The 24,217-nt window shown below is 43.3% G+C and overlaps 1 protein-coding gene across 2 annotated transcripts in view; it reads right to left on the reverse strand.

The window, feature by feature from the left end:
• LOC146829678 (phosphatidylinositol 3,4,5-trisphosphate 5-phosphatase 2-like) overlaps positions 1-24,217 on the reverse strand; it is a 737,141-nt gene that overhangs the window by 173,943 nt on the left and 538,981 nt on the right. For both annotated transcript variants that reach the window (XM_085608354.1, XM_085608353.1), the window contains exon 16: positions 8,674-8,812. In XM_085608354.1, coding sequence (XP_085464480.1) covers positions 8,674-8,812 — 139 coding nt within the window. The remainder of the gene's footprint in view (positions 1-8,673; positions 8,813-24,217) is intronic.

Here is a 24,217-nt window from a genome sequence, read left to right on the forward strand (position 1 = left end):
GTCACTCAGCAGGCCCAGGTGGTTCGGTATTCGGGAGCCGTGACAGCGTCAGCAGGCTTCGATGGTTCCAGGTCTTCTCTGCCATTCGTTCCTCCGGCACCCCTTATTATACTCCCCCTGCCCTTTGAAGTCCGGAGTCCTCGCAGAGAGGGGCCTTGGGTGACTGAGGGGGTTCGGCGGGATTTCCTGCCGCTCGTTTCTTTGGTCTTTTCAGGTGGGTCTGGGAGGGACCCCAGACGCTCGGCAGGCAAGGCGCCTGCTCCCCAGGGGCCTGGTGGCCGATCGAGTCCTCCCGGGGGAAGGCGACCCGAGGTGTGACTGGGCTGGCGCCTCTTGGTCTGGCTCGGGGGTTCCCGCTCCCTCGGTCGGACATGCGTGGTAGGGTGTCGAGTCTGTTGGGGGCTCTGGCCGGCCCTCGGGTCTGTGTGGCTGGGGCGGCCGGAGTCGGAGATGCCGTGTCTTGGGGGTGGTTGCAGGTTGGCTGGATGATCGGGAGGGCATACGCCGTGAGGCCGGTCTCACACTGCCCATCATCTGATGAACTGCGAACTTCACGAAACCTATGGGCATTGGTAAATGCTTGCACGTCTCTGGACCTTCCCATCCTTTGGGTCTGTAGCGTGCTGAGCAAAGAACCCTGATTTGCTATTGACCGAACGACTGACAATATGATCCCGCTAAGCAAATGACTTAGAGGACGTCAGATAGCCAGATTAGGTAAATATGGTGTTCTGTGATTTACATGAAAATTGATATAAACTTTCTAAAATGCCACTTTAAACTCTTATGATTATTAGATAAACAGATATTAATTAACAAGAAATGAAACCATGATTTATTGAGGGAGGTAAGATCAAAATCTTGAAATGTGTTTTAGCTGGTTCTAAATCATCATCAACCAATCCAACTATTATTGCGGCGGTGCCTTGCAGGCACGCAGTAGGGATTATGATATCCCTTTCCGCCTGTCGTTTCATGGCGGTCATCCCACAGCGAAAAGACAGGCGGAAACAGATTCGGGGGCCCGTAGTGGGCCCCCCTTGTGTTGAGGGGCTGTATCTGTGCACTGGGGGGGTACCTATGGTACCCCCCTATATTTCCCTGCACTGCGTGGCACGCACCGCATCGTGCTTGCCACGTAGTGCAGGGAAATGCACAGCATTGCTATTTAACATTGCGTACGGTGCTGCGGCCAGCAGCACCGTCCACAATGTTAAATTCCCTGGATGCGCCTGCCAGTATGGCGGGCGCATCCTAATTGCAGTGGTGGGACCGCCGCATGTCTGGCAGGTGGTCCCACACACCGCAACGATGGTGTGCGTACTCAGGTCTGTCCGCCATCGTAATGAGCCCCAAGGTCTTTCTGGGAGACTGTGCCTTGCATTAGGACTGGATTAAAAGATGTAGCACGTGCTGAACCAGCTCGATGACAAGACACAAAATGAACTGTCCTGCGAGGTCCAGCACTGGGAGATTGTTTCTATAACTCAAGCACCCAGACTCGAGTGGATTCTCGCCATGAGCCTCCTTCGATTGTAGGAGGCTGGGAGCTGCAGTCACTGTGCGAGACTGCTGCTGGACGAGAACTGCGCAACTGAACCAGGACGCTGTAGAGGGCGAGGGCCCCTATGCACTGACACTTGTCTGTAGTATTGTAGAACCTTGCAGCTATTACTGTGTGTAACATTTCATGTTGCTATGGAACTGGATCTCTCTTTCTATGACAAACACTGGACCGAACAGAATGTTATTGCATTTGTTGATTGACTTGAGTTCTGAGTCTCTGCCCACACACTCTCTCCTTGAGAAGTCTTTACTTACTCTCGAAATCCTGAAAGTGCAGACAACGTGTACAGGTTGTAGAGCCATAGCAGGACAGACACCAGGACATGAGAGGAAAACAACCTCAACGACATTTGTAGCTCAGTCATCCTTACCTGTCCTGACACCCCCCACCCCCCAACAGGATCTTACATGCATTCAAGCCAGAATATATTTCTATGCAGAATGATAAAATACTTAGCTTTTTCATCTTTTCTGATTCTTTATAGGTTTATCAAACAATTGTATTAGTAAGCAGTTATTATGTTTTGGTTCTTAACCTGCAGATACTGTGAAATAGGTCTTAATAACCCTATCACCATGACTGAAAAGACCAATCCCTGATGAAAATATAAACAAGCATTTGCAATGCAATAGGTCTCGCATTTGTGAGAGTTAAAGCTATTGGCATTGCATATAACAATGCCAGTTATTTATCTGTTTTGATAATTAACACATACATAAAAGGCATTGTCATTTACAATGCCAATAGCTCAAACTCTTGTAAATGTGTGACCTATTTCACTAAAAAAAATCAGCAGCCATTGTCCCGGGCTGCTTGGAAAGTGAAAGCGCCCATGGCGCGCTGAATGTTGCTGGAAAGCTTGTTATGCCTGCAGTAGGAGAAACTCATTAAAGAAAATAGTGCTTACAGACTAAATAAGAAATACCGTGTAACAACAGAAGTAAAAGGGCCAGTCCTCATGGGAGGTTACAAATGAAGACTATGAGGTACTAGGGAGGGACTAACAAGCCTATCAACGAATCAGAAGCCAGCATTTACAAAGGACAACGATACAAGCTAATGAAAAATATGTGCGGAGAGTGGGCGGAGCTTCAAGTCCATACTCGAATACAGCATGCCTTTCAGAGCAGCACATGCGCTGCCCGGGCTTGACCTAAAAAAAATACAGTTGTGGAGCAGGCAATAATTTGACAGGAAATGGAAGATAATCTGTAGAGGAATATGACAGGGGCCACGCTCAGTAACACTTGTCAGAACACATTAAAAACTTAACGATATACTTCTGCTGAACAATAGCATGTCAACGACCCTATGAGGCTATTTAAGAGGTGTCTTAAAGTCTTACAGTTCACCTGTGAAACACCCAAAAATTTCAGAACATTCAACCATAGCTCACTGAAGCTGACACATATTCATAACATAAGAGAATACCCATTTACACTAGAGAGGGCATATTTTGAGTAGCCGAATCCATTTTATGTTCTAAATTCCGATGTCAAATTTTGGTAGTATTGGTGCGAGGCCATAAATCCATTTGGTCTCCTCGAAAATAATGCTTTTAAAATTATGGTAACTGAAAGAGAACTTGTTCATATATCCTTCATTTTATATTATACCATTAATTTGTATTATAAGTAGTTTGTGCTACAACCAGCGATGCACTTCTTCCAGCATTTACAGCCACGTGCCCTTTGTGTAAATAGGTACACGAAAGTTGTACACGCCGTTTCGACATCGGAGTTAAAGTACAGAAAAGCTCTCCAAAGAAAATAAATGAATTTCCCATATTCGATTTTCAATTGGTACGAAAAAAAAGCACGCGAAACTATGTGGCAGAATATATCAAGCAGCCATGAATCCGGCGTGGCGATGCTCTTTCAGAAAACGCTGGCTCATAAATACGTGGACGTCTGCCTGTATTTGACTTTCAGGAACAGAAAATGAAAACAATATCGTGTTGTGATGGAGAACAGTCTCCGCCCTGCTCTGCTTGGTGCATGCCAGTAAAATATTTTTAAAGAACGCCTTATGCGTGAAAATGCTAATTCCTTCTGTTTACATTTGCCTGTCAAGGGCAGGCTCCTCTCCAGAAGAATGCAATTACAATTCGTAGTGAATAAAAAGAGGGCAAGCCGCTAAATGCATCTAGAGACTGTGACTGGACTGTACTGTAATGAAACCTACGACTCTTTTGTCCAGAGGGTAAGGAGGATGAATTAAAATGCTAATCCTCTGAGGTTCTTTTGTCTTTATTAAAGTGAGTGTCAAGCTCAGCGCAGTCTTTTTAGGTCTCGGCTAGCGAAGGCTGCGCTTGCGCAGTCTCGCTCGCGAGATTTAATGACTAGGAGAAGAGGGGCTTGAACCCGCCCCTCTTCTCTCCTCTTCTCCATTGGCTTGCCTCTTGAATGCTGGCCAGCCATTGGAGAAGAGGTTTGTCACTCCGAACAGGCCCCGTCCTTTTCGGATTAGGGGGCGTTTTTTTCGTTGCTTTCCGCTGGGCGTGTTTAAACGCCCCCGAATCCGAAAACACACCCCCGAATCCAAAAACACCGCTGCCTTTCTCCGAGGCATTTCTGCTTCAAATCGGAGAAAGGCAGCAAGGCTCAGCTCAGGGCACCTTCATTTCCGGCTCCCAGAAACAGAAACAGCCGCTCAGCGCCGCCACTCTTCGAGCCTCCGCCGTGGCACAAAAGGCAGATACCGCTGTGTAGGTAGCCGCCGCGGGGGGCCCCCAGCAGTCCCCAACGTCGGCCACCCTCAGCAGCGCAGCAAGAACACAGTCCCGGTGCGTCACTCACCATAGCCCGCCTAACCGATTTCAATGCCGCAGGGGAGCAGGCCGGGGGAGCGAGCGTCTGGCCCTCAAACTGGGCCACAGGTTACCACTAAATACGTTCCAGGCAATGCAGGCACAGTATGATGACAAGCGTGCTACTCCACCACGTGTCCGGGCTCAGCTAAGTGCACCGCAGCCTGCCAGCCTCTTTTCTAATGCCTGTAAATAGAGCACACCGCTACCTCTGCAGGGGAGCAGATCGGAGGAGTGTCCGGTTCCCAAGCAGGGCCACAGGTCACCACTGATAAGTTTCCGGGCAATGCAGGCACAGTATGGGGGCAATCGTGTGGCTCCCGCAGTTCGAACAGCAGCCGCCAGTGTCTACTGCGACACAGCGCGAGGCCCAGTGGGCGGGGTCAGACCACGGGCTCGCGTGAGCCGTCACACCAGTTCAGCAGCACTCCACCGGGCCACAGGAAAGGCCATAGACCCCAGGGTGGAGCACCACATACTTTTGGCCAGGAGTTCTCATCGGAGCCGCAGGGTCGGTGCAGCAATCGTCAGGTAAAGTTGCAGCGCGAATAAACGCGCTGCATACGGATAATAGTGTTGACATTTTTTTTTACTTTCAGCGCGAGGCTTTCTGACCCTTGTCCCCGTCTCTCTCTCCCTCTTGAGCTCTCGTGTTGTCACCCCTCTCTTCCCCGTGCCCGCCTCTCCCCGAGTGACCCCCCAGGGGTTCTCCATTTCCCTCCTGTGGCTCCGCCCCCTGCCCTCGACTCACACTCTTGGCTGTAGGGCTACTGAGCCCCCTGAGTGCCTCGCCATGGCTGCAGAGCTGGAGTCGGTGGAACGGCCCCTGGAGAAGCACCTTCCTGAGCGGGAGCTGCAGGAGGTGAAGAGGATCTTGTATGGGATGGAGAGCAGGTGAGGGGCGGCGGCCTGCAGTCGGGGGGAGAAGGTGGCAAACATGGTTGGGGGTTACAACGACCTGGGGAGGGGACTGGGGCACCTGCTCCCTATCGCTCTCGAGGGGTCCCATGCCCTGCTTACACCTTCAGAATTAGATAGTTATGACTTTGTAGCCTGCAGCATATTTTTTGTTGTTGCAGTTTTTATATAGCGTGAACTTGAGACAAAGGTATTGGAGCGCTTTACACGAGCACCAGTTACGCGCATATTCATTTTTGTAGGCATGGGAGAAAAAGGGATTTGGCCGCAATCACAGGATGTTGCACAGGCGCTGAGACTCGATCCTGGATCCCCAATTCCAAAGTCAGCAGCGTAGGCATCTCTGGCGTTAGGCCACACTGTCGTTCAGTATTGCAACCATGACTATTTACTCACAAAGTTGTAACAGTAAAGGCTCAACTACAAGTCCCAGAATGCAGACTGTCCTTGATTACAAATCTTACAGTGGCTGAAGGTTTCACATGATTTAAGGCCGCTTGTCAACGATTATTAAGCAGGCCAGGGGTCGAGTGTTGGCTGGTCCAGGAAACGTGGGCGAGGGGTTTACCAGAGGTAAGGAGAGGCATCGGGTGACCTGAGGGTAAACAAGTTGTAGAAGCCTGATGGAAGGGGCATCTTGAGGGCAGTGCGATTATATGAGACAACAGATGAAAGGAGACAGGCGAAAGGGGGATAATAAGAAAGAAGCAGTGTCGGAGGGCACTTGTGTGATCAGGAAGGGGTGTGCAAAATTCACACAATTTAGACTGCTTAATCGCACAAAATTTTAGAAAAATTATGCAAAATGGAAATCTTGCATTTAGTGCTTTAAATGCGCCCTCTTGTCCATTGTGAATGCATTTCACGCCCAGAAAGTAGTGCCAAATCCATAAGTGGCGCAAACAGCAGCAGCTCGTGTTTTGTTCGTTCATGTTACGCTCGCGATCTCACAGTAGGATTTTTAACCGAACAGACTTGAAATTATGCAACATGACATAATGGCATACTTTCGGGAATTTTACGCAACAAGCATAATGTGAAATGCCCAAAAATATGCAGGATCACCCTGGCATTACCAAAATGTCACCTTGGCCTGCTTTTTCTGGAGAGAGTGGCTCTCATTTTGCAGTCATTTATGGTAAAAAACGGACCTGTTTATTCATATATCTTGTACAGCACCGGCTCGTTGCCTCATGAACACGTCTCGGCATTTGAGCACGCTGGTTCCATCCAGCAGTCTTCATTGGCTCAAGGATGGCGTTGCAGGGTCCTACATACAATTGCTGGTGAGGCCATGTCTCTTAGTCATGTCTGTCAAGTGACCCCGCCCCCCCATATTCGGTGACAAAAGTGATGAGGAATGGGAAGCAGGCAAGGATATCTGACAACAGGAAGCATGTTGGGATATTGAGATATAGCAGCACCAACGGCCGGTTTCATATACATCATTGTGAGGAACAGGGTGACGCGTTGGCATCTAGTCAGCTGAATGGGATTGACATTGTAAATAACAATGCCATTTCTTTAAATGTTTTAAAAACAAAAACATAAACAAAAATAATGTCATGAGCAATGGCAATAGCTCTAACTTTAACAATGCCGAGACCATTGCATTGTAAATGCTTGTTTCTATTCTGTTCGGGATGAACGGCCGAACAAGGCAGCTGCAAATGAAAATCACCCCAGGTAAGGTTACAACGAGATAAAGTTTTCGACAGTAAGATTCCAGAGACTGCTGACTGGAGGAAAGCTCAATATTTTAGTCTCGGAACAAATTTGCTTCAATCTTATACAACTCCCATGCAGCCGCGTCCACAGCTGCACGCTGTAATCAACAAACACATTTATTTCCGTCCATCCTGCTGATGCTACGAGAAAAGTGCACAGATGCGGAGTTTCACTTGAGCCTGGCACTGCCCTCCGTTTGGCCCCGCTAACTTAATATCGTTTTTACGCAGCTATGGGTCTCCTGGTAGAGAGCTAGCTCTGGGCAGAGCGCCTCCTTTCCAGCTCATCTAGATTAATGTTTAATAACTTAGTACAAAGAGGACTGTTGATATAGAAAGCCCAGGATTTTTATGGGCGCTGTCAGGCTCGTGAAAAAACTATTATATAGCAACACTTGGCAAAAAACAGCGTAGATTTTCCTAGTTATGGTGTGCGCATGATGCCACATAAATTCTTGATGGGTACGTAACTGTAAGCATGAGAGTCAGCCATTTGTAAGTTTCAGGGTAAGATGCTGTGTTTTTTTAAATTTTATTTAAGGATATCTAAATGCATTTTAAAGAAGAACTGGTTGGAAATCTAGTTAGGATGCACCAATGCCGGAGTAAAACTGTAGAGGGCCAAAAACTGTAGGCAAATCACTCCAGCCCCCCTTAGGTTCATAATAGTCCTTCAGCATAAGAGATGTGCCTCCGGTGTACTTGTAACCGCCACTAATGGAAGACCGAGAGGGGCAGCAAAATCATATGAAACAACAGGATTAAGTCATCCCTCTGCCAACCTTTGCCCTCTGCAGCCCGAGCAACTGCAGCCATTTATTTTGGTCTGTTGCGAGCAGGAGCCTCTCTGAGTGGTTTTATTGTAAAATCTATAAGCTGTGCGAGGTTGAGCTAATAGAAATTCAAGTAATATTAGATCTTTTTACCGTTGGTAACGAAGGCCTGTCCACCGACAACAATTAAAGAAACTGCCTCGGTGCCGAGCCTGCACCCCCGCAAGACAACGGAAAACAACGGTGAAGCAGCGGGGCAAGCAGCAATGAACAGCCGGCCTTCGCGCTACACCAGGCTCCCATGGAAAGTGAAAGAGGGCGTCACCAGCCGTGTAGAGCCCGGGGAATTAAAGGGCCAGCGCAGAACACAACTCGGCTCAGAATACACAGGAAATGTATGAAGGCGAGACACAGTGGCGCGTGTGAGTAAGCTGCTGCACGGCTTTGTTTGATCCACATGGCGCACAGGAGCCCATCGAGCAGAAGGGAGGTGGGGGAATCCAGCATGCTCGAAAATCTCCAATTACAAAGAAAGACTACACCATGCAAAACAGATGACACTGAAAGAAGTGCAAGCAGAGTGAAATAACACAGTAGTTAGGCGCCGCTGTCTCTGGACTACACGGAAGTTAGAAAATCACCAACAGCCAACAGAAAAAGACATTACAACAACACTGCCACAACTAAGCCAATAGCAAGCGGAAAGACAAATAACATGAAATTTCACCCAACATACAGATTACTTTAGGCCTCGCTGAGACAGCGCATGCAGCGCATGCGCTGCCAAGGCCAGACCTAAAAAGGAAATGAAACATCTTTCAACACACTTGATGGCCTTTATTCCCGCACTTTACTCCATCGGAGCCCTGGGAGAGGTACCTGCACCTCCATGTCCAGGCGGTAGTTTAGGTCTCCAAACCAGAAGAGGTGGTTGAACCTCAGGGAGATGTCAAAGACACTCAGCTTCCGGTCTCCGATGGCCAAGGAGCGCAGGATGTCCAGGTAATTTTGATTCCGTCTGAAACAGACAAATATATTGACAAATGAAGAGCAGCCAGCAGGACAAACTACTACCAATACCTGATGCTTCAATGTATTTGTTGAGAATTGAGCATTATGCATTAAGTCTATTATAAACGCAGCTACTTATCCTATTCCATACTCTTGCATCGCTTCACCGCAATCTGAAGGGACATTATAACTCATCCAGCTTCACTGCTTTAGGATTCAGCACATTCTGTCTCTTAACATCTGTTTCAAATGTGTAAAGTATTTATTTGGGCTGTCCATTGCGTACAACTGCACACTGTGCCAGGACTCGCTTGTGTATCTATGGCTCTGCAATGTCTCAGAAATGGGGGCACCACTGACAACTGAGGACTCCAGAAATCAGGGTACTGGGAAGTCTGTGTCCTCTGTACTTATAGTAATATTTTGACCTTGTTAATATTTTGGTTAGACAAATCTACCTATGGTTTTGCACACCATGAGTGCATTCAACTAAGTTTCATTATGTCAGGTTTAGTGCATATCCATCAAACGAGAAGAAATATAAAGGGGAGTGAAAAAAAAGCATTGCAACCATCTAAAGCTGCCTAAGCCTGTAGACTCATCCCAGAAAGCATCTCCGACTGCGAAAGCGCACTTTTTAAAATTGCTCTGACGGACAATTTCAGATTTTCTGGGCGGCTAATCTACCGTCCACCATGCCCGTCCAAAGCATTTGAGGAGCTTCGGCCAATGCTGTTACCACATTGGAACTGAATACAGTCAATTTCAACATATTAGGCGACCTGAATCTTCAGCTGGAATCACACTGTGATCCTGATATCCACAACTTCTTAGGTGACATGGAGTCTGCCAACTGCCTCAACTGGTCCCGGGGCCCACGCACCTTGTTGACCATCTTCTCGACCCCGTTTTTCCCAACATTCTGTCCTTAGAGGTTCAAGCTCCCCTCCCTATAACATGGACCAGCCACTCCCTTATTTCTTTACTTATTTGTCTAGCAGGCTCTAAATCACAGCCCCACCGCAATCCCTTGAATAAACAATCTTGGCACAAACTAGATCCTGCCTCCTTCTGGGTTGCCCTAGGCACTCAGCGACCTGACCTGTCCACTAATATCGAGGCAACCAACAGCTCCTTTCTGGGCTGGGTCACTCAAGCACTGGACAAGTGTATTCCGGCCACATTGACCTATCCTAACATTATGCAGTCCCACGCCTGGTTCGATGAGTTCTTGACTTTAGTGAGGAAGAACTGTAAGGTCCTAGAATGAGCCTGAAGATAGTCCTATGATACCATAGCCAAATCAAGGTACAGAAACTCGATCAAGGCCTATCATAAACTGGTCCAGAAGGCCAGGGCCGCATATTTTGCTAATAAAATAAACACGAGTAACAACTCCACGAAAACTATTTTTCCTCTCCTAAAAGACATGGTGAAATCCCCTCCAGTCCCAGATAGCATCATATCTTCTAACTCTTAGTGTGAGGTACTGGCAAAATTCTTCTTCAGCAAGGTCAAGCGTATCGGGAGTTTAGATCCGGATCCCCTTATGGGGTCTCCCTCTGGCTTTGCGATCCACTCTCTTTCTTCCTTTCCTCCTATCTCCTTTGAAGCCCTCGCAGCCTTGTTTACCAAGGTAAAGTCCGGGTCTCTGGATGATCCTCTCAAACCTGAACTCTTTATAAAGTTCCAGCGATGTCTCATACCAGGGTGTCTGGAACTGACCAATCTGTCTCTATACTCTGCGTCGATCCCGGAATCTTGGAAACATTCCAAAGTTATCCCTCTGCTGAAAAAACCTACATTAGAGGCTTCCAGGCCTGAAAATCTCTGTCTGATTTCCCTGCTCCCGTTCCTTGCTAAAATGACGGAATCGTTTGTAAACACTATTTTAACTCAGTTACTGGAACTCAATTCGATTCTGGACCCCTCTCAAAATGGTTTCAGGCCTTGGCGTAGTACGGAGTCTACTCTGCTTGCGGTCACTGAGCAGCTGCAGGACTCTCTGGACAAGGGAAGAATCTCGGTTCTGATTCTGAGGGATCTTAGCGCAGCATTCGAGACGGTCTCCCACAAGATCCTACTGCACCTGCTGCGGGAGATCAGCATTGGTGGCAAAGCCCTCTCCTGGTTTTCATTCTTCTTGGCCAATAGGACTTTACAAGTCATTTCTCTACCGTTCCATTCCCGTATCCACCCTCTATGCTGAGGCACCCCCTAGGGCTCAGTATTGCGTCCTACCCTGTTCAATAGCTACATCCGGCTATTGGCTCTGGTAGCAAAAGCTCGTAACATCTCCTTGGTGTCATATGGAGAAGAAACACAGCTGGTGCTCTCCTTCTTTAATGATCCTAGTCAGGACTCTGTGAAATTTCAAGAGGACCTGACCGCCATTTCCGATTGGATATCGGCCAATTGTCTTCAATTGAACTCCACTAAATCAGAAATCCTTGGCTTGGGTATGGACCCTTACCTTTGGGGTAGCCATTGGTGGCCTCCCGCCCTTGGCTCAACCCCCTTCCTAAACCTGTTGTTAAGAACCTGGATGTCTGGGTGGATAGCACCCTCTCCTTTGATGCCCACGCTAAATCAGTAGCAGGCACCTGTTTCAGACTGTTTCAGGGCCTAAAGGCCATTTTAGGACTCCTTGATTCTCACACTCATCAGATGATTGTCCAATATCCTGTCCTGGCTAGGCTGGACAACTGCAACGTGCTGCTCCTTGGCTCTAACAAGTCAGTGATCAAAAGGCTACAGCATGCCCAGAATGCCGCAGCCCGTACTCTGTTCGCACTTCCTGTGCACAGCCCTGTCTCTGGTCTTCTCCACTGGCTACACTGGCTGCCAATAGATCAAAGAATTCACTTTAAAGCTCTTTGTATCGCTCACAAAATTCTTTCAGGTCTCTGCCCTGCGATTCGGAGTGATCTGTGTCTTTCTTACGTACCTGCCCGTGCCTTGCGCTCAGTGGATCTCCATCTGGCACGGGTGTTCCGGGTATGAATGGTCAGTGCTGGAGGGTGCTCTATGAAGGCGATCACGCCTATCCTTTGGAACTCCCTGCCTCTTCCCACCCGATGCACCACTGGGCCTTTAGAAGGGCCGTGAAGACTTGGCTATTCTCTGATCATTAGTTGCCTCTGCCCACCCACTCCACCCTGCTGCCTTTAGAGCGGGGACACCCCATTGCTGGGACAGCCATGCGCTCTATAAATATTTTAACATAACATTTAAATTTTTATAAGAATATTTGCTCTTTGCTGCAGCAAACAGTGCTGAATGGAATGACAACAAACTTGGCATGAAACTAGAACCTTACTCAGAACAGTGGCTTTTGTAGGTTGGATGTAAATCTGCCCAGTAGTTTTTTCTGTATCTGCATTACAAAAAGGTTTTGGAAAGGGTTTGGAGGATTACATTAATAGAAATATCAACTATTTTTCTTCAGCTAATCCATGGATCTGGCCGATTTAAGGAGAATCGGAGGGCTACAAATCCAATTTCTTTCCTCCTTTCCATTCACGATCCATGGAGCCTCCGAAGGAATGGTAGATCCTCACAATCTGATAGTCTAGACGTGATTTTTGTTAAGGCTACAATGACATATTGCAAGGGATCCATTAATACCTGCTTGAATACCTGCATTTCCTTCATAGTGGAAAACAGGTGGGAGGATCCCATGACCCTATGGAGGATGTGTGGAGTCTCAGGGTTAGATCTCTACCCCCAAAATAGAAAAAGGGCACCACTTTTTCAGTAGGATCTCAAGCGCTGCTTCAGTTTTGTAAATCGTAAGATCCACCATTTTCTATGCATGTGCTTCCCAAATATGCATTTGCAAAGCTCAAGGAGCTGACTGTGTCTGGCAACCATTGTGGACCTGAAGATCCAGATCTGAGAAACAAAAATATATTGGGCCCGATTCACAAAGGGAAACTTACACTTTTGTGTAAGTTTACTACTTTTCGGTATTCTCAAAGGTAAGCTTAGACCAAAAGTCTATCTTTACTAGTAGTAACTTACCTTTGTGAATTCCAAAAAGTAGTTAAGTTAGACTTTGATCTAACTTTACGTTTGTGAATTGGGCCCATTGTGTGAACAGTGTAAGGGGTTAGGGATCTTTTCTGACCATAGCTGGGTTGTGGGGAAGGTCCCAGAGGTGCAAATACTACCCCTCTGGCGAAAATATCTTGTGGCAGATAATGCAGGATTCATAGAGATTATTCTGGATCTATGAAGCTAATTAACCCCATTTTGTGATTATACACACCCCCTCCCTCATATGCACAGCCAATGCCTGTTATCATTGGGTTGTGTCCACGTGGGTACTGGCCACCAACACCCCAAAACATATCAATGAGCTCAGGGTCTGTTTGAAAGCCTCACTGCAATGAGTTTTGTCCACGTGGGACCTGGGTGCAGTGCCTGGAGGTCTGCTTTCAGTAAGTATGTCATAGATGATTAAATTTATGGTCGTATGTATGACATCATGTGTGCAATCATGAACACTGGTTTAGAGAGAATTTCAGTAGTTTGGAGGTTTATACCGTAGCCATCATGACCCTGCTACTGGCACTTATATGGGTTTTTAACATTTTCTACTTTTTACTTCTGAACACCTAACCATATGTCTCCTTTAAAAAAGTTTCATAAACATACATATAGACACACTCTTGTTGAAGGATGTTCATTTGCTGTTCTGACAAAACCTTGCAGAAATAAGATTGTTAAACAAAAAAATCTTGGGTAAGAATATAGCAGGTAAGATTATAGGTTTTTTTTGTATTTTGTAATATTATTGGTAAATATAATATTGTGTGTAATATCATTATAATACATATCATTTTAGGAATATTTTATGTATTTTTTAATATATTATATTTGTTTTAAAATATTGTATAATGATTTCAGGAGCAGGATGTTGGAATTATAGAGGAATAGGGTGTGGAATAATTTAAACATTTTAATTTAGTATGTTTGTTATGTTTAAAAGTGTTCATTTCTCTTTTTAATTTTAGAACATTTCCAAAATAAATGATTTTTTCTTCAATTATATTTTTTCATATATTGTTTGTTTTTTATTTATAGAAAATTCAAATGTTTATATTTATTTTTTAATGCCAATTTAATATTGCTGTACCATTTAAATCTTAACTTAGTAGTTTTTTAAATGTAATTGTAATGAAAACATTTCTTATTTGATATTAAAATTATTTTCAATTTTTAAAAATAAAATAATTAGAGCTAATCAATTTTAATATGATGATTGTTTCTAATTAAGTGTGCTTTTGTAACCTGTGCATTCTTTTTACATTAGGGTTTTTAATTTATGTCATTGTATTACATGATTTAAAAAATTGTTACTTTTTAAAAATAAATTTTTCTGAAATTATTTACATTTATATATCTGAAAGTTATAGTAAAAATTAGTTTTTTAAAAAATATCTTGTGGTAGTACTCTCAATGTATTGTTTTATTTTGTGTTGTTTGAATGTAAATCTGACCTCCTCCAAAGTCACTTTCCTGAATGTGGTTAAGTTTACAGAAGGAACAGTAAATTTGTCTCTTCCTGAAAAGTCCAACACTCTCCCAAGTGTGGTTTAGTTCGTATTTGGAACAGTAAATCTTACTAGCCCCTCCCCTGTCCTTCAAAGTCCACCACGTGCCAAAATGTAGTTAACTTTGAAGTTGGAATAGTAAATACGTCCCTCTCGAAAATCGAACACTTTCCCGAATGTGGTTAAGTTTGGAATTGGACTACTAAATTTTCCTCCCCCCAAAAGTCCAACACTTTCTTTAGAGTGGCTAAGTTTGGAGTTGGAATAGTAAATGTGGCCTAAATCCATCACAAAGTTAAACACTTTCCCCAAATAGTTACATTTGGAGTTGTAATAGGAAATCTCACCCTGCCAAAGTCCAATACGTAGGGCCCGATTCCTATCTCGGTCAGAGGGGCTCCTGACGGCATCCGTCAGGAGCGACTACGTCTCGTACGTGTGATTTCGGACAACTCATACCGCTTTACGAGCGAGCAAGTACAATGTGAGGTTAGCCTTGCGCTCTGACCGACTCATACCCATCAGCGACGCTGTCCGGACGACTCCAAGTTCATCGACGCGCACCGCACAATGGGTCCGATTCCCGAGCGACCAAGTACGATGCGCGTGTTGAGCAGCTGGATCAACTTGGACCCTCTGACTCAAAAATGCTCTGGGAAGTGTACTTTAGGGGTCCGTAGCAGGCCCCCTTTCACCCGAGGCCGAACGACTCGATCACTGGAGGGGTTCCATGGATCCCCCACTATACATGCATGCACGATGTGGGCGGGACCGAGACCTCCCCGTGACAGGGGGTGCCCTTGTCCGAGACGTGCGTTTTTATGTCTATTGGAGCCTATGTATGCAACGTACACCAGGCTCCCATAGACTTCAATGGGGCTCCGAGCGACTCGAGTCCATCAGCGCTGCAGCGCATCGTACTCTGTCGCTTGGAGCCCAGGAGCACGCTCGGAGCCCAGGAGCACGAGTCGGTCAGAAAGCACTACGGGCGCGAGTTGGCCATAGGGCTTTCCCAGCGAGATCGGAATCGGGCCCTTAGCAAGTGTTTTTAGGTTTGGAGTTGGAATTGTAGATTTGAATCCCCAAAAGCCAGCACTTTCCCCAATATGGTGAAGTTTGGATTTGGAATAGTAAATATGATCCCTTCAAAATTCAGTTCTTTCCCGAATGTGGTTAAGTTTGGAGTTGGAATAGTAAAGTTGCCTTCCCCCCCCTTAGACCCCATCCAAAGCCTAACACTTTCCCCAATGAGGTTACATTTGGAGTCGTAATAGTAAATCTGACTCCCCCAAAGTCCCGCCCCCTCCAAAGTCCAACACTTTCTTCAATGTGGTGAAGATTGGAGTTGGAATTGTAAATCTGCCCCACTCCATAGTTAACACTTTTCCGGATGTGGTTAAGTTTAGAGTTGGGATAGAAAATTTGCCTCCTCCCTCAAAGTCCAACACTTTCCCCAGTGTGATTAAGTTTGAAGTAGTAAATCTTACTAACCCAGTCCTCCAAAGTCCACCACATGCCACAATGTAGTTAACTTTGGAGTTGGAATAGTAAATATGGTCCCCTCAAAAGTCCAACACATTTCTGAATGTAGTTTAGTTTGAAGTTGGAATACAAAATGTGCCTCCCTCCCAAAAGTCCAACACTTTCCCCAGTGTGGTTAAGTTGGGAGTTGGAATAGTATATCTGATCCACATCTACAACAAATTTCAACACTTTACCCAGTACGGTTAACTTTGGAGTTAGAATACGAAATCTCACCCCCTCTAAAGTCCAATACTTTCCCAGTGTGGTGAGGTATGGCGTTGGAATAGTAAATCTGACCCCCTCCAAGGTTCAACAATTTCTCAAATGTGGTTACATTTGAAGTTTGAATAGTACATTTGCCCCCCCACCCCCATCAAACACACCTTCCAAAGCTCAACCCTTTCCCCAATGGGGTTACGTTTGGAGTCCGAATAGTACATTTGACTCCCTCAAAATCCCACCAATCCAAAGTCCAAAACTTTCCCAGTGTGGTTACGTCTGGAGTTGGAACTGTAGATTTGAATCCCTCAAAGTCCAACACTTGCCACAATGTGGTGAAGTTTGGCCTTGGAGTACTAAATCTGAACCCCTCCAAAGTTCAACTCTTTCCCCAATGTGGTTACATGCGAATTTGGACTAGTGAATGTGATATCCCTAAAGTGTTAGCATTTGTTTACATTTTTTATTTTATAGATTAAAAATCTATTGCCAACTATAGTATAAAATGGCTTTTTTTAAGATAGTTTTTTAAGCATCACTTTTTACATTGTATTATTATATATATTTTCCAAACATTTCTATTAATATATCATTTTTAATGTTTCAATAATTATAAGAAGTTTTTTTTATTTCGAAGAAAAAACTTTTTTACTTCAAAATATTTAAAATAATACATTTAATCTAGTTGTATTGTACAGCAATTTTCGACAAACGTAATATGTTACTTTGTACACATTGTTTTAACATAATAATTTAAACAGTAATGAACAAATTGGTTATATATTTTGATCAGTCTTTTAATATATATTTACACACAAAACATTTTGAAGATTTCCTTAAATACATACTTTTTAAAAAACAATTTAACATGTTAATAATTTCAAAACAATAATAAAAAATACATTTTGTCACCAATGTTGCTGGGCTCTAGTTCCAGTAAGACTATTTTAAACGTATTTAGTGGTATGGGGCGGTGTTTAGACTTTGTAATACAATGCTGTTTTAGTGTACTTTTTAGTGTAGTAGATGTTCCTTTATTGTATTGAAGTAGGACATATTTTGAACTGCACTGTTTATTTGTATTTGATATGGGTGTTCTATGTGGTTAGCATTGAGTGTAATTCTTTTTGTTTTACTGAGCTATGTTTTATAGTAGGGTTGTAAACACTTTTTTTTAATGGGATTGTAGGTTGTTTCCTTTATAGCTTTTTATTTTCAGACATTATACTTTATTTTTAACCTGGATGTGACTTATTCCATTTGCCAAAGAAAAAGTATTGGTTATTATTTAATCTAAATTGTTTTTGACTTTGACATTGATTTTTTTTATTTTCCTGGAGTGTTTACTGTTTTCAAATGTTTTGGCTGCTGGATGGATTTCTAGGACTTTTGAACTTGTATTGGATGCTCTATTTTTTCTAGTCAATTTTTAGGGTCTTTTATTATTGTTATTGTTTTAGGGTTGTATTTTTTGAGTTGCTATTTCACTGAATAGGACTTCAGCTACAATATCGTAAGTGTTCTTTTATTTTATTTATCTATGTTATAGGGTGAGCAGCGTTCAACTTGTTGATCTTAAGTTTGTTTATTTATTGTCTTTATCTATGCTTTTTTATGGTGGTAGCATATTTTTGCAGGTGGTAGAAAAGTGTTTGCTCATTTAAAATTATGTTGGTTATTTTGTATTGCTTATTAATTTGTTAAAATATTTATTATTGTACATTTTAATCTGAATGTCTGTTTATTGTTTTATTGCAAAAGTATCAGTGTTTATGTTTTAGTGAGGTAAAACTGTGTTATTGTTTAATGTTTTTTTAAGAAGACATCATGCTTTTAAGTCTAGACATGATAGGCCTATGTTGTTACTACAGATTCTTACTTTGAATGCGAGGAGTTCATGCATTCATTTAATCTGCTTGGAGATGTTTGATTTGAGTTGGGTACGATATTTTTCCATTTATCAGCTCCTGGTACCTTTGTTCTTTTTGTATTTCTAGAAATTGGTAGAGTTTAGGGTGGCTTCTTCCAAGTGTTCCTTGGAAGGAATCGCGTCAGCCTTCCGCGGCATTATTTTTCTTTTCATCTTGTGAGCTGGTGCAGTCATAGATGCTCCATCATGGAATATAATACTTGGGTTGGAGCCTGAGGCCTGATCGATGCAGGTGACCAACCCAAGTATACTCAAAATAATCCATTAGTGGAGCAAGTCTGGTTTTATGTTGTTTATAACAGCGGGATTCAGTTAGCACAGCATAATGTTTAGTAACCTGTTACATGGGCATGTGCTAAAGTTCTTAGATTTTTATTTGGGTGCAGATTTTAGTTTAGTTGCATATTCTCTTCCTGGTGTGGATTTTTGTGGGTCACTCCATATGCTCTGGTTAAAGTGGTAGTTGCACCACGGAATTGTTGTGTATGGGTAGATTTTAAGTATGGTCAAAATCACTGCCTGTTCAGAATCTATGATTATTTTTTGTGTGCTAAGGTTTTTATTTTGTTGTTTAATATGTTAGCATTTCATTGTATCTTTTATTTTGTTTGTTAGGTAACAGTGTCTATACTAATGGGATGTTTACATTTTGATACTGACCATGTGTTGTGTATATTTGTCTGAACGGCGAAGGGAAAAACTTAAAAGCGACATGCATCATTCTTGTGCTAAATAGTATTACAGTTTGTAAATTCTTTTTGTAGCATACATGATTATTTTATCATTATTGAGATTGTCATGAAGTAAAAAGGAGTTTTTTGATGTATGATTAGTAAGTGCTGGGGTATGTCTTTACCTTTATAATTTGTATGTGCTACAAGTGTTTCTCTGGCTGTTCTACATGTTCTGGCATTACTTTTTTATAGTTGGTATGCCAGTGTGTTCCCTGTTGCTTGTTCAGAACCTTTGGCATAATACTTTTAAGCCCTTTCTGGCCTCTTGTAGGTCATTTAAAATATTTCTTACTTTTAAATCAGTAATATTAGAGGGATGGTTATGTTCCCTAACACTTACAGCTAGTTGATTTGTAGTGGTAGCCCTGCCATAGAAAAGTGGTTGAATAATATTTGGTGCATTTCCTGTATCATTTCTCTCTGGTTTTTCTCTCCTTACTATTACTATATCCTCTATAATTTAATACCAGCTTCCCATTTCGGGATCTGATGTATTTTACTATTTGTGAAAAAAAATGTGGTGGGTTTTAGAGTATGGAAAATGTATATTTCATATTGCATGTGCTTATTTTAACTTATGTTCTGGGTGCTGTCTTTGTTTTAGTTGTAGATATTTGCAATGCAATCTGTTTGGTGTTGTTTTTTTGCACCGTTTTCTTATGTTGCAGAGGAAAAATATGTTAGTTGTGTCAGTTTATTTTATAATGTTAAATTTAGTAAGGGGAATGTTGTATTCTTTAATTTTGTTAAAAGGTTATGTTTACTTTCATTTTAGTTTTGTGCTTTGGTACAATACTTACTTTCAAGTTTTTTTTTATTTCAAGTGAGTCAGTCTCTGTGTGTTTTTTCCTTTTAAACATTTTTGTTTTTCTTGTAGTGGATGCACCTGCTATTTTAAAACATAAACATGTAGCATAGTTTTAATTATTTGTTATTTTATCTTTTAGTTATTCATCAATTTTGTTAGCTTTCATTTATAGTTAAACTTACTTTGTTTGTGGTATTAAGAGGTTTGTTGAAATGTTGCATTCTCCTTTTGTAGGTCTGCAATTGAGCAAAGTGATTTGTGTTTTTTGCCCTTTTTATACTATTTGTTTATTATAAAACCACTTCTATTAGATAACTGTTGTTATGCCTAATTTGATAGGTTGTTTAGAGACTGGTTTGAAAAACATTTTCTGACCATCTATGGTAAATGTTAATTAGTGTTTTTTCATTGGTTATTTTTTATATATATTAATTTTATTTTGATAATATTAAATTTAAAACAATATTGTGTGTCTTGTTTAGAATTATGTCAATTTTTCCAGTGTCCAGTCATTTGTTTATTGTGCTTGTTATGTTTACTAGTTTGAATGTGTAGCCAATATTTGTTGTTTCTTTATTTTTGTTTACAATATTATTGTATTTTATATATTTTTCTACAACATTTTTGCTATCAATATTTGTGCGACTGCTGTTTAAGTATCTGGATAGTATTTTAAATTTTTGGGGTGGTATTTGTATAAATTGATATTGTTTTTGTCAATATATTGTCATATAATGGTTCAGTTATGGGAGTCCAACATATCTTCTGAAGCATGGCATAGTGTGTATAACTACATATTAGCTGAGGTACATTTAAGCCAAGTGGCATGAGTTTGTTGCTATAAAGCCACGTCTGTAATGCAATTATTCAAAAAGCGGCTAGGCTCAAATTGTGGCATAATACAAGTCCTTTTATGGACCTAGATCAGACAACGCTGCTGTAATAGATCTTCACGCTGCACCATTTGCAACCCTACTCAGATGTAACTTACTGTTTTAAAAGTTGGCAGTCAGTCGAAGTTAGGAAAAGCTCTTACAAAAAGGCAAAAGATAAAAACAAGAAATTCTGAATTCATTTTTGATTGGTACACCTGTAGAAGTTAAAACATGGAACCGTTTCTTATATGTCTTTAAAATATGTAAGTCCTCTTTAATGATATAAGGGCAGAATAAACTTGGGAAAGCTGTATCGATTTCTCAACATCATTTCTAAGCCTTTAACTCTTTCTGGGCCATAGAGGCACAGACAAAAATAAAATGGTTGACCATGCTCTGTTTCTTTCAGTTGGGATGTTTGTCAAACCGGCGCCCCAGTCTCTTTCGGCGCTACTGAGGGGTGTTGTTTGCACTAGAAGTTAAATGAGTGGAGCAAATTAGCAGCAATGATAAAGCTGAAAATGGAGTACATACCAATCTGGATTGGAAAGGGACAGCAGCGCAAGCCAAAGCAGAGCCAGGCGTAGGTGACAAATCTGCTGCAAACAACAGAGAAGAAAAGGGAGAGAAGCAAAGATACAGAATATAACTAGGTAGCAGGTGGGGTGCACTGAAAATAGTGAGACTGGATGGGCAAACGAAAAGGTCATCACAAAACAATTCACATGAAACCCAATCTAGTGGGGAGACTTGTTTCAAGGGTTTTGTCTAAGTTGTAGGCGTAAGCTCTACTTGTGTAAACAAAAGACACCTCTTTTCCCCAAAAATAAAATAGTGCTTCAGTATCAGAAAATGAAGAGTATTGGTGACAACTGGGAAAGGATAGCTAAGCAGAGTAGTATAGAAACTGTTATCACAAGATCAGGATTAGAAACACAAATCTGAAACTGGCAGACGTGAGGACTACACTCAGGGACAGGAGACAAGCACAGGATGTACAACTGGGATGATGCTTGTGAATGAAGAGAGGGTGCTGCCAAAACGGCTCTGATTCCTAACATGATACTGACAGCACAGCAATGACTGAGATGAGGGATGGGAGGACAGATACTCGTAAAACAGGACCCTAATCATACTGCCGAACACTGCCATCCAATCCCACCATCTGGACAGGGCATTGGCAGCAAAACATAAGACTTAGGGTCCAATTGCGATGTCAGACGGACTCCTCGCTTTAGAAATGGAACCGAACGACCTCCTGTCGTCGGTTCCAGCCCAGCTATTAGGATGCGATTGAACCCTGTTTAGTCACAATTCTATATTTTGCTATGGGAGCATGCATTCCGAATGGAATGCATGCTCTCATAGCAAAGAGCAGGGGTGCAGTTCATCCCTGCACCCAGTGGCAGGCACCACAAGGTGCCTGCCACCGGGTGAAGGGATCAACAGGGGGGCACCATAGGCCTAGGGGCCCCCAAAGACAGTTTCCCAATGCCTTTCTGTGTCAGAAAGGCCAGCACAGAAAGGCAGTGGGAAACTAACATCATAATGCCTTGGCCAGAAAGAGCCGGCTGACGGATTGCTGAAGACCTTCCGAATGGCCGACAGGCTCTCCGAGCCCGTCGTAAGCCATTTGGAACTCCTATATAGAATAATTTCCGACCAACTCCATCAAAATGGGTCGGTCGGAAATTGTTCCAAACTGGAAATTACGATGTGGTAAGAATGGCTCTGACTGACGATCAGAGCCATTTCTTACCGCATCGTAATTGGGCCCTTAACCGAAGAACTGGGGAGTCTGGTGAAAGGTTTGCACAGGAGGACTCAAGGAAAAGGATAGTGTAAGAAATTGGTTATTATTTGGGCGGGTCGACTACCCAGAACAATGTACAATCAAAATCCTTTTCAGGGTGAACTCTCCAAGTCACTAAATTAACCTGAGCTCATCTCCCTCATAGCCCTGGCACCGAGCAGAGATGCTCCACTTAGGACAATGTGGAACATTTTTATGTGGTACCAAAACATTGATAAAGCCGAAAATGGAAAACAATATAAATCCCGAACAGAGTTAGAAAAATATATGCAAAAATCCAATAATGAGAAATGAAGATAAGAATCTTTAAAGTTTTAAGTAAAACTAGCTCCATAAAACACAAAGCGCCAATGATAATCAATGGCCGACTTAGGGCCTAGGAACGATTGAGGCCGACCGCGATGGTGCGTGGATCGGATACACCAACCAGGTTCATCTTAGTCAAAGATTGTATCTTCTAACTTGGTCTTTTAACTCCGAATTAACCATGAGTAAACTTCTAAAGCCCCAGGACCTCTGGAGAGGGCATTTAGAGACTCCTAGGGTATCAGGTTGAGGCAAACAACGGAGTCCAGTTCAAGTCCAGCTGCCACTAGTCAGTTCAGCACTTTAGGAAAAAGGCCTCTTGCAGGTTGTGAGGTCCCTGTAGCCACACAGAACATCAGCCAACTGACCCTTGGAGCCCACTTCTGGGTATCAGGGAGAGCAAGCCCAGTCCTTTGGGTTCCTCTCTGGTCACAGACAGTAGGGCCAGCCCTCCTCTGTTCTACATGTCCATGAGTGTTCTCAAGTGGGGGTCTGCAGATGTCACATTTATGCCTCGCATGAGCTAGTGTGTGAGGTTGACTCCTGCGCAATCCCTAACCAATGAGGTAATGTTAGAAGGTGGTTTTGCCCATCTGAGCAGCCCGGATGTTTCGCTTTTTGAACACCTAATTTTTTTGCTTTTACTGTGGGTGAGCCTCATAAGCTGGGACTCACCCACAGTGAACTAATGATGAAAGATACTGCATGTGGATTTTATCGGTGTCCTTCTTGTGAGAGAAGGCCGCTGCGCTGCAGCCGGAGTAAGGGGCACTGGACTGGAATCATGTAGGCATGTGTGCACATGCATGTGCACACGTGAAAGGGCTGCACGGGGAGATTCCTGTCATGCGCAGCCCAGGAGCAGGTACAGATAGAATGGTGTGGCAGGAAATATGCAGAGTTAGGTGGTGATATGGAATAGGCTTTATACTATGGGAAGCCAAATGTAAGGGAAAGTCAGTGTGCTTTACTGTTTTTACTGAAGGAACACTCCATTATTCTCCTATGAAGATGGGGATCACATGGGGTAGTTTCACTTCCCTAGGGCCTACAAATTCCAGACACGCACCAAAGTACACTGTATGTTGTGTAAAAAGAAGTATTCTGCTGAGTCCAAAGCCATATCTGTACTGCTTATGCGTCATCCAGAAATGTCATATTCTTCTGACTCAGCTCATAAACAGAGCCTGGCTGGGTGTGACCCTGCCAGGCTGGATTAATTACTTTCCTCCCCAAGCTGTAGCATCAGAGTCCTATCCCTTCACTGCAAGCATTCCAAGGGTGAAGGTCGCCTCTCCAAGAGAGAGAGATAAGGTTGGAACTGCAGGTCATCCATCAGCAGCTGTCACCTGGTGCCAGGCACAAGGCCTGGAGAGAAGGCAGAAAGGGGGGAAGGGGCTTTTCAGAGACCATGTGGCATGAGACCCCTGGACGACGCCATTTTGAACTATCCCAGAGGCCTGTGCAGGAAGGAGGGAGCAGGGGAAGAGATGTGATGTGTCGCTGCCAGATAGGGCAGAAGAGCCTTCCTGCCAGCCCCATCCAAATTCTTTGGAAAGGTCTGGCACATGAAGAAGAGCTCCATCTCTGGGATGTGATCTGCTGAGGAAGACTGGTGCTGGAGCTTGGTACCATGGGCAGTTGG

Source organism: Triturus cristatus, chromosome 5_2, assembly GCF_964204655.1.
Source record: "Triturus cristatus chromosome 5_2, aTriCri1.1, whole genome shotgun sequence".
NCBI lineage: Eukaryota > Metazoa > Chordata > Amphibia > Caudata > Salamandridae > Triturus > Triturus cristatus.